General features: G+C 41.9%; 1 protein-coding gene across 8 annotated transcripts in view; it reads left to right on the top strand.

Annotated features, from left to right (window-relative positions):
* The window catches only part of TERB1 (telomere repeat binding bouquet formation protein 1), a 74,098-nt gene that overhangs the window by 5,475 nt on the left and 49,855 nt on the right, over positions 1-18,768 (top strand). For 7 of the 8 annotated variants that reach the window (XM_075940053.1, XM_075940055.1, XM_075940052.1 and 4 more), the window contains exons 2-9: positions 2,812-2,876; positions 7,491-7,601; positions 7,870-7,998; positions 9,117-9,248; positions 9,870-9,930; positions 10,024-10,139; positions 10,295-10,417; positions 13,394-13,546. In XM_075940053.1, coding sequence (XP_075796168.1) covers positions 2,843-2,876; positions 7,491-7,601; positions 7,870-7,998; positions 9,117-9,248; positions 9,870-9,930; positions 10,024-10,139; positions 10,295-10,417; positions 13,394-13,546 — 859 coding nt within the window. In that variant the 5' untranslated portion in view covers positions 2,812-2,842. Of the gene's footprint in view, positions 1-400; positions 441-2,811; positions 2,877-7,490; positions 7,602-7,869; positions 7,999-9,116; positions 9,249-9,869; positions 9,931-10,023; positions 10,140-10,294; positions 10,418-13,393; positions 13,547-18,768 lie in introns of all 8 variants that reach the window. The other variant, XM_075940049.1, reaches the window with a different exon arrangement.

The following is an 18,768-nucleotide window of genomic DNA, read 5'->3' as shown; positions in this document are numbered from 1 at the left end:
GGATGCTTTAGACTCCCTCCTCTATAAAGGACACCTGGAGGGTGGGAGGCTTGGGCAGTCCCAGAAGGGTTTCACTTTGCTTTAAGTTATAAGAGGAAGCTGCATACCAAATTTCATGGTTCTGGTGTGGTCCTGCAGATTTTCTGGTTCAGCACTGCTCAGGTCCCAAGAGTGCTGGACTAGACAAGTTGAACCTGGACAATGAAGTAGCTCTATTGAGAAATAACAATAGGAAGATTATAAAATGGTATTTTATGTACAGTCCCTCCTAAACAGTCCATATAAAAAGTATTAAAATAGAATATGATCTCTAAAGTTTTCAAAACTTGAATGTTAGCAATGCACATTATCAAAAACTCATGTTTGTAATAATGAATATTTTTTTGAAAAATTACTTCAGCTGAACTGAAAAGGGTACATGCAGCTTCAAGATGATAAAGGTCAGTCCTTTGTAAAATAAACAAACAATATGGGAAGCTGATCTGGTATTCTATCAGCCTCACACTATAGCCTCTAGAAAGCAGGACACTGGGATGCTACAGAGTGTTCTGTCATCAGCAGAAGATCAGGAGAGAAAGAGAGAGCGTGTGTGTATTTAACAATAAAAATAGGATGAGAATCGAAGTAGCACCTGCTTAAAAAAACTCAACCTCTCTCTTTCAAGTCATTGGTGTGGTCGATAGAACTGAGGGGACCCGGAATATCCTTTACATGAGCCATTCTGTGACCTGAGTCAGTGAATAAAGGAGATCAAGAATTCTTGCAACCAGAAAACTGACTAAGCCAACTCCCTTAATTTTAGGGATGTAACAATGTAACTAAACTGTTAAGCAATAACCATGATCTTATTTGTTACCATAATGGTTACACATCAGCTCCTGGCCCCACTTCTGGGTTCCCAGGTGCTACTCCGTGCTACAGACTTTGTATCACAGTCTTCGGTACAGGGTGACAGCCAGCTCCCCAGAGGGTCCCTTATCCCACTTTCCTAATCCGGAAGCCAGAAGGACAGAACTGGTGTGCACAATAAGCCAGCTTTAAAAAAACCTGGCTTATGACACACCGGCTGCTGCCATGTGCTGTTGCCCTCTGATACATCAAGCTCTGCAGTATAAAGCAAAATTAAGGAAAAAATAGTTGGTGCCTATGACGGCATCTTTAAGCCTCTTAAAGATTTACCAGCTCAGTATGGGAATTTCAGTAGGGTTGGTTAAGTCACTTTTATGGTTATTTAGAGGTACTTGGCTCCTCCTTTTGCCCCCTTCTCTCCATGCCTCTTGTGTACCAGCCACCCCATGCTTACCAATTTCTCCCTGTTCCTCCCAGAATTTCAGGGAGTACCATGATCATCTAATTAACAGTGTTCAAGTTTGGCAAGGGAGGAGGAGGAGTGGGGATGGGATGCCTTCAGGGGAAGAGGTGGGGTCGGGCTGGAGCTGGGGCAGGAAATGGGGGTGAGCCCTGGAACCAATGGGAGGAGTGAACACTCCTTCACAAGATGAGAAGTCAATGTCTATGGATACCATAGTGTCTTAAGGCCTGCCTTTGACCTTTGGCACATTTGGAATGTCCAGGGAAAAGGAAATACAGTTGGGTCATGTCTGTACACCAGGAATACTTATTTGTTGGATCAGTCTCCTGGGAGCTATGAACAGTCAATATAATTTATAGCACCCCTCAGGCTGCTTTAAATTTGCTTGCAGAGATCTGGACTGATGTAGACTGTCCCAAGCATTTGGGAACTGGAGCTATGGCTTTAAGCTACTTTTGTGCTCCCCACTCCTTTGAGTTTCACTCTCTCAGACCAAAGGATTTGGATTCTTACGTGTGTTTTTAGAATTGAAATTGTGGATTTTTCTGATTGTATGTAAAATATGTTAATTTTGCTAATCAATTAAATATTAAAATCTTGATTAAATGGACTAGAATTATCAATTGTCTCTGCAGTCCATGTTGTATCAAGTGTGTTTTTAATCCATACTGGTTATTAAACAGTCATAATTGCATGCAGTACAAGGTTTGGTTACTTCTCATTTGTGGTGTTCGTGCTAGAAGGTTGTTGATTTTCTTTGAAAACTTGAAATACTAGTTTTTAAATTGGCAAATCATTCAGTATAATCAGAAAGCAATTTAAGTTGGCAGCTAGACATAGGAGAACAAAGTGGGGAAGATTTTTGAGATAAATAACATAATCAAGATTAAAAATGTGTGAAGCTGGGAGTTTTAATCTTTACATGCATTAAAATGGGACAACCAAATTACTTTGTCTACAAAATGACATTGGATAAAAACCCTTGTAATAGCAGTAGCATATTACCTTATAATGATACCTTTTCAAAGGGAAGCTTTTTCATTCTTACTGACATTGATTTGGTGTATGTCATATTGCCTTAGTTTAGTTTAAAAATCAAATAACTAGAAGAGGAGGGAGAATGCTTTATAGGGCTGGTCCACAACATTTTGGCACCTGAGGCGGGGAGCTCAAATGTCGCCCCCATGCCACCTTTTCTCCTGCTTGCCTGTTGTGTCTCTTGTGCCCTCCTTCCTCCAGCACAGCACTCCACCATTTCTGTGCATCTAGAGCAGAGAGAATACATATGCACCAACAGCAGACACAATTTTCTATACTTTGGGTCCTAGTGGCGCCCCCTTCCCCCACACAGTCTGGCACCTGAGGCGGCCGCCTCAGTTTGCCTCATGGTAAGGCCAGCCCTGATGCTTTAAGAAAGTTGGTGTGGTGGTCTTATATTGTGTGTACACTTTTTGTGAACATTTGTGATCTAAATTTTGAGAGACTGCCTTTTCTTACAGTTGCAGGGTAAGATCAGGAATACAGTTGAAAATGGAAAATCCAGAAGAACAGAACACACAGTGTGGTAAGATCTCAAGAATCACCTCTCATATCTGAATCTGTTTTTTACTGTTTTACTAGGCTCTCATGATAGCTGGGCTACTGTGAGGATGGGTGATTGTTAGATGAATATGCTCATGACTTGTTACTATATTAATGTATTTGGATTATATCGGGGTTGGCAAGATACGGTCCGTGGGCCAGATCTGGCCCGCCAAGCCATTTAATCTGGATGGTGGCCTCCCTGCAGCCCCCAAGCCAATTGAGACCTGGAGATAGGGGAATACACAAAGTCATCTGCTATTCAAAGTAGCTGGCGTCTCCCTTCCCCAGCTAGGAAGGAGCCTAGAAAAAACCACCAGCTGTTTTGAACAACAAATGACTTTGCACACTCCTCTGCCCCCAGCCCAACTGGCCTGGGGGTAGGGAAGTGCACAAAGTCTGCTCCCTTTGCCCGAGGTGTGCAGCACCTAGAGGGAACTGCCAGCTGTTCAAAATGGCTGGTGGTTCCCTCTATGCACTGTATGCCTCTGATAAGGGAGGGGAAGGGAGAGACTTTGCATGCTCCCTGGGACTTGATTGGCCTGAGGGCAGGGGGAGCAAGAAAAGTCTCTTTTCCCTGACGGGGCAGGCTGGGCCTAGAGGGAACAGCTCCCTTCTGCCTGAGGCTGCACCCCTTCCAAGAAGGAAGCCCACAACCATTGCCAAAATATGTGAAGTGGCCCCTCTGCAAAATTATTGCCCATCCCTGGATTATATGTTATGAAGAAGATATATAACAAAGCGAATTAAAATTGTTTTGATAATTTTTGTTTCTATATTTCTCTGTTTGATTTCACAATTTACATTCCTGTGAAGTCACCAATGTATAGTGAGTTTTAAGAATAAACTATGCTATGAACAGAAGTGGTAAAATAATTAATGAAGTCTCCTTGATAGCACTCTAAAGGCCATATTTTCAAAGGTATTTAGGCATCTAAAGACGCAGATATATGCCTAATGGAATTTTTAAAAATACCTAAGCATTTAACACGTATGGGAGTTAGATGCATAGGCACTTTGAAAACAACACTGTGCACCTATATGCACTTTAGGTCCTATTAGCAGTGGCACAGTATACTGCTCGCTCAACAGGGAAGCCTGTCACAGTACTCTGAGCACTCAGGGTATGTCTACACTGCATTCATTTTTCGAGCGAGGAATGCAAATGCAGATGAACGAAATTGCAAGTGAAGCGCGGATTTGAATTTCCCACACTTCATTTACATAATTGTGTCTGGATGCTATTCCGAAATACCCTATTTCGAAAAAAGAAATGCTGTTTAGACGCGGTTATTTCGAAAGAAAACCCTTCTTTTGAAATTACCCTTACTCCTTAAAAGGGCTACGTCTAGACTGCAAGCCTCTTTCGAAAGAGGCTTTTTCAAAAGATACAAATCTGCGCTTCATTTGCAATAAAAAAGCCTCTTTTGAAAAAGAGTGTCTAGACTACAATCAGTACTTTTGAAAAAGCAAGTCGCTCTTTCAAAAGAGAGCACCCAGGCAGTCTGGATGCTCTCTTTCGAAAAAGCACAGTTTGCATTACATAGCGCCTTTTTTTTTTAAAGAAAACAGTTTGGAAAAAAGGCGTTATTCCTCATAAAACTAGGTTTTACTTTCGATTTACTTTGGAAAGAACGCGGCAGCAGTCTAGACGCAGCCGAAGTTTTTTTCAAAAAAAGGTTTAAGGGTAATTTCGAGAGAAGGGTTTTCTTTTGAAATAACTGCGTCTAGACAGCGTTTCTTTTTTCGAAATAGGGTATTTCGAAATAGCGCGTGGATACGATTATGCAAATGAAGCATGGGAAATACAAATCCGCGCTTCATTTGCAATTTCGCTCAGCTGCATTTGTATTCCTCTCTCAAAAGAGGAATGCAGTGTACCCATACCCTTAGAGAATAATTCCCCACCCTGGGCTACTTCCTACCCATGCCTGGTAGATGTTTCTCTATATGCTCACTCTCAATCTGCAGCCTCTTTGATAGCCACTCTCAACCCGGCTGCTGCTCCTTGGTCTGGCTTCACTTCCTCCTCTGGTACTCCCTCAAAACCTCCTTCCTCTTCAGCAGTCAGCCCTGACTGAGCTGTTCCAGAGGCTTTTATAGTCAGTCTCCAGTTGGCGCATGCCCAGCTGGGCTGTCAGGGTGGGGCTCACTCTCCTGGCTGGGCCAGTATAACTCCATCAGCAAAGGGAGCAACTGCCCCAGGGCCTGGCTGCTGCCACCACTACTAAGGCCACTGGCAGGGCTGGAGCCCTGGGTCCTTTAAATTGTGGCTGAAGCCATGGGCAGCACTGAAAAGCTGGCAGAGGGCAGCTAGCCCCTACCTATGCTCCTTCTGCCAGAGGCTCTGCCACTCTCAGGTGCACAGAGCTTCCTTTCCGTCCCACCTGGCTCAGGGTTCCAGCAGTTCTGTCGGCTCCCCTGCCTAGGAAGAAGTACTGTGGAAAAGGCTATACAAGTCATAGTGGACCACAAGTTAAATACTAGTGAACAATATAACACTGTTGCACAAAACCCAAATATCGTTCCTGGAACATATTAGCAGGAATGTTGTAAGCAGGGCATGAGAAGTAATTTTTTTGTTGTACTCTGCATTGGTTAGGCCTCAACTGGGGTATTGTGTCCAGTTCTGGGTGCCAAATTTCAGAAAAGATGTGAACAAATTGGAGAAGGTCCTGAGAAAAGCAACAAAAATGATTAAAAGTCTAGAAAACATGATCTATGAGAGAAGATTGAAAAAGTTGAGTTTGTTTAGTCTGGAAAAGAGAAGACTGATAGGAGACATGGTAACTTTCAAGTGCCTACAAGGTTGTTACAAGGAAGAGGGAGAAAAATTATTCTCTTTAACCTCTGATAATAAGACAAGAAACAATGGCAAATGGGCAGCAAGGGAGGTTTAAAGTTTGACATTAGGAAAACTTCCTGTCAGGATGGTAAGCACTGGAATAAATGGTCTAGTGACATTGTGGAATCTGCATCATTGGAGATTTTTAAGAGCAGGTTAGACAAACACCTGTTTAGGATGGTCTAGATGGTGCTTGGTCCTGCCAGAAGTGTTGGGGGACTTTTTCCAATTGATGATCTCTCAAGCTTCCTTCCAGTTCTGTGATTCCGATTTATAGTGTACATTGTCATGATCTAGATTTTAGACTGAGCAATTGATATGATTTAATATTATAATCCAATAGTCTTCTAAATTCTGATCTTTGAAATGGGTATGTAGTGGCAGGGACAGGCAGACAATTCTGGTAAGATTCTCTGGCAATGTTCCCTTTAAGCTGTGCACTTACATGGCCGCTCAGGAGAGATTTCAGTGCTGTCCATCTGATTAGCAGAGCACTCACAGTCCAGTTTGCGTTTCTCTTGGGGGTGCACATTTGCATATGACTCAGTGTATAATAAAATTTCATCTACAAATGGATGGAAAAGTCCACCCATGAATAGAAAAGATTAGAGGAAACATTGGTCCTTAGTCACAAACTTTATGTAGGCTGAGTGAGAGTACGTCTAGACTACAGGCTTTTTTCGACAGAGGCTTTGTCAACAGATACTGTTGACAAAGCCTCTGTTGAAATAGAGCGTCTAGACTACAACCAGTACTGTCGACAAAGCAAGCCACTTTTTTGACAGAGTCTAGACACTCTCTTTTGAAAAAGCACAGTTTGCATGCAGTAGCCCCTTTTTTCAACAGAGTACTATCGAAAAAAGGCGTTATTCCTTGTAGAATGAGGTTTACCACCGTCAACAAAACTGCCACATTCTGTTGACGTACTATCGACAGAACGCGGCGGTAGTGTAGATGCAGGTATAGCTTTGTCGACAAACCCTGTAGTCTAGACACACCCTGAGTGTGGTGGAGTTTTGTCTGTAGCCTTCTTTAAGAATAGTGCTGCACTCCCCAATCCAGAAGAGGAGGAGGAACAGGTCCTTAAAAATCATTAACTCCATTATCAACTTCCTAGTGTGTTGCAACTATCTGGACATCTAGTTGTGTGGTTAAAAGCAGTATCATGCAATAACTACTGAACACTGGGTCAAAGAATGTCCACAATCTTTCTTATGCTGCTGGTGGGCTTGAAAGGCACACTGCATTCATTCGAAAAGAATTTGTCAAATATAAAAATAATGTTTCACTCAATGCAGCTACATGTCTCCAAAGTAAGTCCAATCTTAAAAGCCTATGCAAATGAAATGTGGATTAGCATATTGCCATGCTTCATTTGCATAATTAATTAGGAGCCATTTTTGTGCGAGGGCATTTTTGCACAAAAAGGCGCTGTGTAGATGATGCCTTTTTGTGCAAAAACAGCTCCTAATTAATTATGCAAATGAAGCATGGCAATATGCTAATCTATGCTTAATTTGCATAGGCTTTTGCAGAAGCTGAAAGCTGTGTAGACGTGGCCCTTGACTGTGTGCTGATTTGCAGTAGGAAAAAAGATTCGGCTTTACATTATTTTTTTCTTGTCAAAATAGAAGATAGTGTCATGATTTCATGACAGTCTTAATATAAAAATTAATCATCAATTAAAAGGTGAATTTCAAAGAAAACATAAGTATTTCATGTGAAATTCTTATAAAATGATTTTTTCCTCAGAAATGAAGACAGATCTGAACTTACTGCTTGAATGTCTTAAATACCAAATGGACAACCCTGCTTCTCAGAAAGAAGCCTTGGTCACTATTTATTCAATCTGCCAACACAACAGTAAGAATTATTCTATCATATTTCAACAGGGGCATTTGTTGTTTCCTTTCTGTGTTATTTAAATATGGCAATAGTAGAATCATTTTTCATCCTACATACCAAATATTGTCAATTTTTAATATAATGTCTAGGAGTCATAAGACTCTGTAGAGGTATAACATGTTGCAAACATTATGTATTCCAGACTGCTCTGATTTATTTTTGGATTCCCAAATTAGTATCTATAATAAATTTCCCTTTTTTTTCATTTTTTCTACATATTCAACAGGTGATGCAAGTGATTATTTCCGGGAGATTGGTGGTTTGATATTTGTAAATGACCTTGCAAAGTCAAGTGTTCACTGCATAGTAAAGGAAGCAGCCTTATTTACATTAGCAGTTGTAATGGAGAGTAGTGGTAATGTATAATTTTATTTATTTTTCCATTTTCTAGATGACTGTACTTTATTGTTCCTGAAAACTGAATATTTCCTCTTCTTGCTGTACTTGATACATCGGCCAGTGATTTAATGTATCTTTAGTTATATTTGTTTACCAGGTTACAGTGGAGACCATCCTGACTAATGGGATCAAATTTTTGGCTCTCTTGTTCCATATCTATTCCATTCTGGAAGCTCAAAGTGGCCATAAAACCATCTTAAATGGCTATCTGAGAAGTCCTCTGATTTGGGGAAATAGGCACTATGTCACCAGCCTCCTCTTATAGGCCTTGATATAGAGGTCATGGGTGGGCAAAAGTAGAGTGATGCACTTCTTCAATTCCCCACTAGCATGATGATCTGAGATTGCTCTGTATCATATCTTTGCCCAGAATGTCCCAGAACTGGATCAGGAAGCAGCAAATAGGTTTTTTGCAGCTCAATTTCCTTATCTGTGCCTAGATACACTGGACACAACTGATGATCTAGCCAAAGTCCTGCATGTTACATTATCGAGTTACATTGAAAGTTACTGATAAGTGGATTTCAGTATTAACTCTTCACAGTGAGGCTAGAAACTGCACTCCACCAGTAACTGTTAAACTTTTGCTACATAAGATAGGAATTAGAAACTCATGTCTTGAAACAGATTATCCCAAAACATGTAAATTAGTGCCATGTTATGAGTAGAGAAATTGGAATGGGAATTTTCAAGTAGACCTGATACTTTGTTCCATAAAATGATCCAATTATGGTTAGTTTGTGTAACAGATTGTTGATTGGTGGAAAGGTTGTTGTCAGTTACATCTCTGGACAAGTAAAAAGGCTTTTCAGCCTAGTTCTCAGATATGTTGATTGGGAGGAGGGAGGAGAGGTAGTATGTCTTACAAATAAGTAATGTTATGACATACTTACATTTTAGTATCTGATTCAGTCGTGAAAATTGTTTTTCTCTCAACAGAAGTTCAGTATAGGTCAGCGTTTATTTTAGGCCAGATCTTTTTATAAGACTGTAATTTCTATATTTTATTACCTAAATAAACGACGGTCGCAAAAGACTTACTAGAAATTAATATAATTCATTTTCTGGTTTCAGTTTACTGTCAGCAAACTTTGTGTACATCTGAATTGTTTGAAGACCTCATTTTCTTCTTAACTAATAAGGATTCTAGTGTGAATTTGAAAAGAATGTCTATTTATGTTATATTAGTACTTGTTTCAAATAACAGTAAGTATTTTGCATTCACATGTAAAAATACCAAAAATTATTAATGCCATGTAACTTGTTTTATAACGTGCTGCTGTTTGTCAGCCCTTGCTATTTATTATCACTTCAATGTTTCATTGTGACATGTAATTGAATTTGAGGTCACCTAAAAGCAATCCAAGTAGATTAAACATTAGAAGATTTTTTTTAAATAGCTGAAAGTACTTTATCTTATTTGTGTAAGAAACGTACATGTAGTTTTTAACAAAATATAATGCAAAATGATGGTTTTTCACATTTGGTAGAGCTATTGAGACATATAAATTGGTCATTATTAAGTATTATTTGTATTACAGTAGCACCCAAAGTGTCCCATATGTCTAGGCTCTGTCCAAACTTATGGTTTAAAACACAAAGTAATAATTAACGTAGAAATTATTTGTAGTTTATAAAAAATAGATGATCATTGTTAGTAAATTTTATTGCTGTACAGTTGAGGATATAAGTACACAACACATTGTTTATTTGTACATGGTATGCTATAGGAGCTGAAGTAAAACAACTAAGTTACATTTAAAGTATTAATACTTTATTTAAAATTATGTATTATCTCTCGCAATACTGGCATATGGTCATTTATAGAAAGTGGGCAAACTCACATCAGAGAAACAGGCTGCATTGGCATTCTTCTACAGTTGTTCAGGTAAATAAACAGAGTTTCTGTTAAGATATAAAGTACCCAGACTATTTAGGTTCTAAGTCATCTTTGCCATAATGTTTGCCTTTTTCTTAACAGAACAACTCTTTCAATATCTGAGATTAATCTGTCAGATGAAAATATTAATCACAATTTTCAGCTGTGGTCTTCAGTCTGCAGTACTCTGTGTGCATGTGTTAATAATCCTCAAAATGGTAACTATTATTAAATAATTGTATAACATATGAAAGTGAATATAAAAAGAACACTTTTAAAAAGTAACATTGTGCTTTCATTTTCTAGTGTGTATATAAATGTAATTATTTATTACATTTAGACTTTTGTTGTTATTGGTTTCACATCTTTACAGAAGACAATCAAAACACTTGCTCTTCAGTTTTTCCACATGCTAAAGACTGGCTCCAAAGTTGCATAAAACCTGAGATAGTTCGTCCTATTTGTTCATTTGTTGGACTCACGGTTGCTAATAATTGTAAGTATATGTCATCCTCTCAACAATTTAGATTTCATGGAACTAAATTTCATTGGAAACTATAATTAAATTTTAAATTTCCTTACCTCCCCGGATTCATTCGTTGATCTTCCACCTTCTTTGTAGAAGGAAGGGATCAGCTGTGTCTGTGTCATTGTCTCTTCTCCTCCAGACCTCAGTGAGGACACTTGCAGGTCCTCGGTCTACACTGGGTGAAGAGATAGGGGGAGCAAGGGGCAGGAGAAAACATTGACATCATGCCCCTATTGGTCTCATGGAGATGCCTAGGAAAAAATAATACAGGTTCTGGTAGATCAGCTCTATTGGAGCCATTCTGCTGGTATAGGAGTGTAGAATGCAGGCGGACAGCTAGTCATGAATCATTTTGCTTAGTGTTGTCTGATTTACAAAAATGTCTCTGTGTGTATATCTCTCTTATGAAACCTCTCTGGAATTTTCAGTAAGATGGTTAATGTCAGTAGTAATCTTAGAAATACCAACTGTAATTAAAAACTTTGCATGCAAGGAATTATTGCTGTAGACTCTGTTTAGTCATTTTTCTAATAAGTGTGCGGACTGTGTAGAAATGCTGCCAGATCGGTGTGGTCACTTTGTATTGGGTAAGTGACTAAGCAAGGTGCAGAGCAACAGTGAATCAGGCTCTTTGTTTTAAACTAAACTTCAGTTTAAGCATGATGAGAAATTTGTTTTCTCTTTCCTGTGATAAGTGGATGCAGTTCTCTTAGAAAAGCAGCTTTGCCTTGAGAGCGCTTTTTTGAAATTATTCTGTCGTTTCTTTGTCTATTGCCGCTACTTGGTTATACCACAAGAGAACATGGCATCAGAACAATCATCATAGATACTGTTAAGGTGCCCAGTCCCTTATGATATTTTTTCATGTACATTTCCAAAATGCTTTTCTATGATCTAATCAGTTATTTTATTGTTAAATAGAAGTTAGTTAATATAGGTAAAGAGAGTTTATTTTAAATTGTATAAGGTGTATACAAACTGATGGTATACCAGCTGTATCCACTAGGGCTATGTCAACATTCGCGGCTTCTGGCGTGAGTAATATGCAAATGAGGCTAAGCGTGGAATATCGCTGAGCCTCATTTGCATACCTAATTTTTTTTCAGAAGAGCTGTTGCGCAAGAAGGAGCGGCTACACTGCTCCTTCTTGTGCAAGAAAAACTCTCTTGTGCAATGTCGTTACACCTATTATTTTTCAGGAAGAACAGCATTGCGCAAGAGGGTTTTTCTTGCGCAAGAAGGGGCAGTGTAGACACTCCTTCTTGCGCAAGAGCCTCTTCTGAAAAAAATGGTGGCTCATTAGGTATGCAAATGAGGCGTTGCAATATTCCACACTTAGCCTCATTTGCATATTACTCACGCAAGAAGCTGCGAGTGTAAACATAGCCTAGCAGTTTTGTGTCACTATCCTTTTCTGTTTCAGTGCATTCCTTTAGCCTCTGTCCAGCAGACCATAAGTGTTCTACTTTGGAACAAAGTCTTTCAGCACTAATTTATTAATCTTCCATTTTTTGCATCGGTATCTATTGCTTCTTTGGCCACATTTTATTTGTTTGATACAATTAAGCAATACATGGCATACCATTCACTGTGTTGTGAGCTTCAAATATTTCCTTCTTTTTTTCCTACTTCCAATAATTTATGTACATATATCACCTAAGAATATAAATTATTAGTTTTCTATTGATATATTACATACCATCTTCTGGGTTAATATGACTACAGTGCCACCTGGCATTAGAGTGCTCTTTGGGATACATTGCCTCATCAATTAAGGCAATTGGTTTGCAGCGTTCGATTTGAAGGATATCTAGTTTTAATTAGCTTCAGGGGGTAGCCAAGTTAGCCTGTACAGGATAAACTTAAAAAACAACAAATAGTCTGGTAGCACTTTATAGACTAACAAAACGTAGATGGTATCATGAGCTTTCGTTGGCATGGCTCATTTCTTCAGTCATCCACCTGGCTTTCAGGAAATTTCTGCCCTTTATGGTGGGCGTCCCTACAACATTAGAGCTGGTTCCCAAGTTGCGAATGGTCGACTTACAACCGTTTGCAGTTATGACCAAAGCTGTTGTAAATGGCAGACTCCGAGTTACAAACGCGATCCATTCTTACGAACAGCATGGTCACGTGTAACTCTATGGGGTCTGACTTACGAACAAACCGAGTTATGACCAATTGTTTGGTCCGTAACCAGTTTGTAAGTTGGGAAGAGGCTGTACTTGTATAGAGTCCTTCCTTTTGAATTCTTTGCCTGCACTGAGGATATTCTCAAAGGTGCTTGCCATAGTAGTAGCAGTTTGGGGGGTGGGTATGGGCAAGGAGGCTGATCAGTGGAACTGGAGTGCTCCCCCTGCCGGGATTCAGTTGGAGTGGTCCCCACCTAGCTGCTCCAGGTCCCCACAGGGAGACTGTTGATTTCACCACAGCTCCCAGTCTTTATGTGTGCTGGGAGCCAACAGCCCTGCATGGGGGCCTGTCGGGGCTGGAGCAGCCCTCTGCCCAAGGCTGGGCTGTGGGCAGGGGGCTGCTTCTGGCTACTGGTCAAACATTACCCAGTAAGCATCACCCTTTAAGCGTGATGCTTACTGGTTAACTGTTTAACTGGTTACCCATTAATATCAATAGTAATTTCATCATTATTACAATACAGAAAATAATATTTATAACTAAATGAAATCAAGCAGAACACAAGTACATTGTTTACTGTTTGCACATTGTTTTATGCATGTATATTTTTTCTGTGATTCTTGTTGAAAAAAAAATTCTGAATCTCTCAGAAATATATTTCCAATTTTGATTATGTAGTATTGATGGAATTGGAATTGCATTAGATAGCAAGAAATTAGCATACACACAAAAATCATTACCATCTTACTTTATTAATATTGTTTTAGTTAATACAGTTATAAATGTTGCAATTCAGTTTTTTTTCTTAAGCACGTGTACAGGCATACTTTATTTCTGTTGGTGGATTAGACATATTAGCTGAAGTGCTTATCAAGCTGGTCCGTGATTCAACTGGAAGTTACTCAAGCGCAAAACTTGCAGTAGTAGTAACAAAGACTCTGGATGCTTGCATTGCTGATAACTGTAAGTGAATGGACCCCAAACACACACACAGATGGTATTTCAGGAAGAAATTAGTCTCAGAAGGGTAGCCGTGTTAGTCCATAACTTAAAAGTTTTTTTAAAAAAAGAGTAGTCCTGTGGCATTTTAGGGTACGTCTACACAGCAGGGCCAAACTTGAGTAAATCTGTGCCACTTAAGCTACGTCAGTTGCGTAGCTTATGTTGAAATAGCTTAATTCAGTTTTTGGCTCTATCTACACAGCAGGAAGTCAAAGGAAGAGCACTCTTCCTTCGACTTCCCTTACGCCTCGTGAAATGAGGGTTACCATCAGTTGAAGTAAGAAGTCCTCCAGCTTGACATTATTTTGAAATAAAGGCTTGTAGTGTGGATGAGCAGTATGTTATTTCAGAATACCATCAATTCTTCTTCAAGTGATGTCCCTGTAGGTGCTCCACACTAGGTGCTGGGCTTACCCCGGTGCCACAGGATGGAGAAGTTCAAAGCTGTAGTCAGTTGGACCGCACATGTGTGGGGAGGAGGTGCCTCGCGGTATTCGCGCTCTGCCGCGCTGCGCGATCCGGTCTAATCCAGTTCCTCTCAATTGCCTCAGGCTGCAGATGGAGCAAATTGTCTCTCCTTCTTTCTCAACCCTTGTTTAACCTTTGTGAGATAAAACAAATTATTTTTCCTCAGTTTTTCTACTCTTTATATTTCTTATACTCATTCACGTTCCTTTTACAAAAAAAAAATGTCCTGTTATCATAGACTGTTTAGTTCTCGTTCCTCCCCCCCTCCCTTGTTGAACTTTAGAATCTTGTACATAGTTTTAAAAAAAAAGGAGGGGGTGGGGAGGGAAGAGAACAACATTGAAATAGAAAATGCCAGGCTCTCCCAGATTTAAGAAATGCTCCTCTGATGGCCACGCATCCACTGCCTTGGCGAGAGTGCGTACATTGCTCAAAACTTACAGCCAGAGCCTGCCATGACCGCAAGATGAGGCTCCGTATGATACTCTTTGATAAGGTGCTCCAACCACTGGCTCAGCCTCTCCACCTCGGGCCGCTCAACAGCCTCAAAAACGGAGCACTTCTTCCCCCTCTAGAGCTCCTCATAAGAGGCCCAGGCCCTCCCCAAGTAGATCGCTGCCTTTGACTCCTCACGGCAGAACTACCTCTGGGTCTAAGTCTGGCACTTCTTTTTTAACCACCTGTTCACTCTCTAATCTATCTCAGACTCTGCCTGGTGTTTTGCGCTACGTGGACACAAGTTCTCTGATGGCGGAACCGGCGCTCTTGGCACCGAAGTCATCAGCGCCGTCTCTATCGACGGAACTGCAGGCACAGTCGGCACTGTTACAGGCACGATAGCTCGGTACCGACCGAATCCAGGACTCGACCACTGTCACCATCACGTGAGCCCTCGGTATCGGTCCATGACCGCTTGGCACCGGCCTCACCAAGGGTACGCTCGGCATCACCATCGGCATGCACCCACCATGACTCTGGTGCAGTACATCATCACTCAGTGCCAACCTCGGTGGTACCTGTTTTTTCTCCAGCTCCATCACTATCTCCACCTCCACCATCAAGCAGGAGGTCACCATGGCTCTCCAGGAGTTACTCCTGTCCTGATAGACTCCCATCTCCCTTCCTGACACCTCCTAGGGATACCCGAGTCTACTCTCACCATTTCTCTGCCTCCCCATCTCCATCCAGGACAAGATCCTACTCTCCTTCCCCATCCCTCCGATCTAGAAGATCATCCTCGCGGCACAAGTATACTGGACACCACTGTTATGGACACTCTCCTTCACGCTCATCCTACTATAACCGCAATCGATATGATTATTCCCGTTACCATAGGGAATACTCACCACATTGCCGGCATTATCACTATTCACCCAGATCCCCGCCTCATTCAATGACGATCTACTTCTCTTCCAGACACTGCCCACTTTCCATCCCTCCACCCATTGGTCAAGGCTCATCGCCTCATCATTCACCTCCTACGGTTCAAGAACAATAACCTCTGACCACTACTGAGTCACATAATCCTAAAGTCTCCCCTATAGATCAGTCCTCCTCCCCAGATGAAGCAGTCACCCCTGGAGATGTCTCCCCATCAGATGACTTGAAACAGTTCCAAGATTTGTTTAAGAGAGTGGCAGTGTCTCAGGAAATCCAGCTGACTGAAATTAAAGACAAGCAATCTCATCTCCTAAAAAATTTACAGACCAACTGTCACAGGTTCACTTTGTACAACAATGCTTGTGACGTCAGCCACACGACTATCGCCCTCCAAGGGCGGGGTGGGGGTCTGGACCCCCCCTCACTCCGGACCCCGGCCCAGGGCCCTAACACCGGGAGCTCTGCTCCCGATGGTAGCAAGCGGGGGGATTCCCCTAAACGCACTTGCTCCCGGGCTCCGTGACCCTTCCCTGGGCCGTGACCACCCCGCTGTTGGGCTCTTACCCTTCGCCCATAGCCCTCAGTGTGGGTCGGGCAGCTAGCCCTCCCCCGCCGTCTCTTCCTTCCTTGCGCTCTCCCTCCCTTTCGGCCCCGATCACCTTTCCTGCTTCCCCGTTGCTTCCACCCTCGGGCGCCCTTATATGCTCCACGCCGGGCGGCGCTCCTTCCTCCGCTTCCGGGTGCCCCGCCCGACACCTACCCGTCACGCTGGTGACCTTCCCGGTTTCCCCAGGCGCGTCTTGATGACACATTGCCGCCCCGTCTCCCGCACCCGGCAGCGTAACTGGGGCTAATTCCGGCAGCTCTCCGCCGGCACCCGCGGCATTGGCTGCTTGCGAGTGATGGGGTTGTTTCACCCCGTCACACCAACCATACCACAAAACTGGCTATACCTTTAGACGAGGCTATCCTGAAAGTGACTAATGAGCTCTGGCAGACTCCCACCTCCGCTCTTCCCACGAACAAGCGGGCTGATAAGAAATATTTTGTACCCCCAAAGGGGTCAGAATTTCTTTTTTCCCACCCTAAACCCAATTCCCTCGTAGTCAATGCAGCTCAGCAGAGAGCCAAGGCTCCACACTATAAATCAAATGCATCAGACAAGGAATCAAGGAGGCTCAACTTATTTGGCAGGAAGGTGTATACCTCCTCAGCTTTGCTTCTGAGGATTGCTAATTACCTTGCCAATTTGTCAAATCATAATTTTGACAGTTATTCAAAGCTTACACCTTTGATGGAGACCCTTCCGGAATCTTAGAGGCCTCTTCTTAAATCTGTGGTTCAGGAGGGCTATGCTGCCACTCGAACCAACCTCCAGATCGCTATGGATGTGGTAGACACCACAGCCCACACTGCTGCCACAGCGATAGTTATGCGTAGTGCCTCATTCCTCCAGGCAGCAGCAGTTCCAAAGTAGCTGCAATCTAAAGTGGAGGATTTGCCTTTTGAGAAAGACGTTCTATTTGTTGAAAAGACTGATTCAGTCTTGCATTCTAGCAAGGATACTAGGACAACATTGAGGTTACTTGGGATGTACACTCCACCATATAGGAGGAAACGTTATATGCCATTCCAAAGACGTTACGATTATTTCCACCCCAGACAACACTGGCAACCACAACATCGACAGCTCGACCAGCCATGTCAGAATCAATGCCAGAGACCAATCATAGAATCATAGAATCATAGAATAATAGGACTGGAAGGGACCTCGAGAGGTCATCGAGTCCAGCCCCCCGCCCTCAAGGCAGGATCAAGCTCCGTCTACACCATCCCTGACAGATGTCTATCTAACCTGTTCTTAAATATCTCCAGAGAGGGAGATTCCACCACCTCCCTTGGCAATTTATTCCAATATTTGACCACCCTGACAGTTAGGAATTTTTTCCTAATGTCCAATCTAAACCTCCCCTGCTGCACTTTAAGCCCATTACTCCTTGTCCTGTCCTCAGAAACCAAGAGGAACAAATTTTCTCCTTCCTCCTTGTGACACCCTTTTAGATATTTGAAAACCGCTATCATGTCCCCCCTTAATCTTCTTTTTTCCAAACTAAACAAGCCCAGTTCATGAAGCCTGGCTTCATAGGTCATGTTCTCTAAACCTTTAATCATTCTTGTCGCTCTTCTCTGTACCCTTTCCAATTTCTCCACATCTTTCTTGAAATGTGGCGCCCAGAACTGGACACAGTACTCCAGCTGAGGCCTAACTAGTGCAGAATAGAGCGGCAGAATGACTTCACGAGTTTTGCTTACAACACACCTGTTGATACAACCTAGAATCATATTTGCTTTTTTGGCAACAGCATCACACTGTTGACTCATATTCAACTTGTGGTCCACTATGACCCCTAGATCCCTTTCCGTCATGCTCCTTCCTAGACAGTCGCTTCCCATCTTGTATGTATGGAACTGATTGTTCCTTCCTAAGTGGAGCACTTTGCATTTCTCTTTATTAAACCTCATCCTGTTTACCTCTGACCATTTCTCTAACTTGCTAAGGTCATTTTGAATTATGTCCCTATCCTCCAAAGAAGTCGCAACCCCACCCAGTTTGGTATCATCTGCAAACTTAATAAGAGTACTCTCTATCCCAATATCTACATCATTGATGAAGATATTGAATAGTACGGGTCCCAAAACAGACCCTTGAGGAACTCCACTTGTTATCCCTTTCCAGCAGGATTTAGAACCGTTAACAACAACTCTCTGACTACGGTTATCCAGCCAATTATGCACCCACCTTATCGTGGCCCTATCTAAGTTATATTTTCCTAGTTTATCAATAAGAATATCATGCGAGACCGTATCAAATGCCTTACTAAAGTCTAGGTATATGACATCCACCGCTTCTCCCTTATCCACAAGGCTCGTTATCTTTTCAAAGAAAGCTATCAGATTAGTTTGGCATGACTTGTTCTTCACAAACCCATGCTGGCTATTCCCTATCACTTTATTACTTTCCAAGTGTTTGCATACGATTTCCTTAATTACCTGCTCCATTATCTTCCCTGGGACAGACGTTAAACTGACCGGTCTATAATTTCCTGGGTTGTTCTTATTCCCCTTTTTATAGATGGGCACAATATTTGCCTTTTTCCAGTCTTCTGGAATCTCCCCTGTCTGCCATGATTTTTCAAAGATCATAGCTAAAGGCTCAGATACCTCCTCTATCAGCTCCTTGAGTATCCTGGGATGCATTTCATCAGGACCTGGTGACTTGCTGACATCTAACTTTCCTAAGTGATTTTTAACTTGTTCTTTGTGTATCCTATCTT

This window comes from Pelodiscus sinensis, chromosome 12 (genome assembly GCF_049634645.1).
Source record: "Pelodiscus sinensis isolate JC-2024 chromosome 12, ASM4963464v1, whole genome shotgun sequence".
Classification (NCBI taxonomy): Eukaryota; Metazoa; Chordata; order Testudines; family Trionychidae; genus Pelodiscus; species Pelodiscus sinensis.
This window is presented reverse-complemented; position numbering and strand designations above follow the sequence as displayed.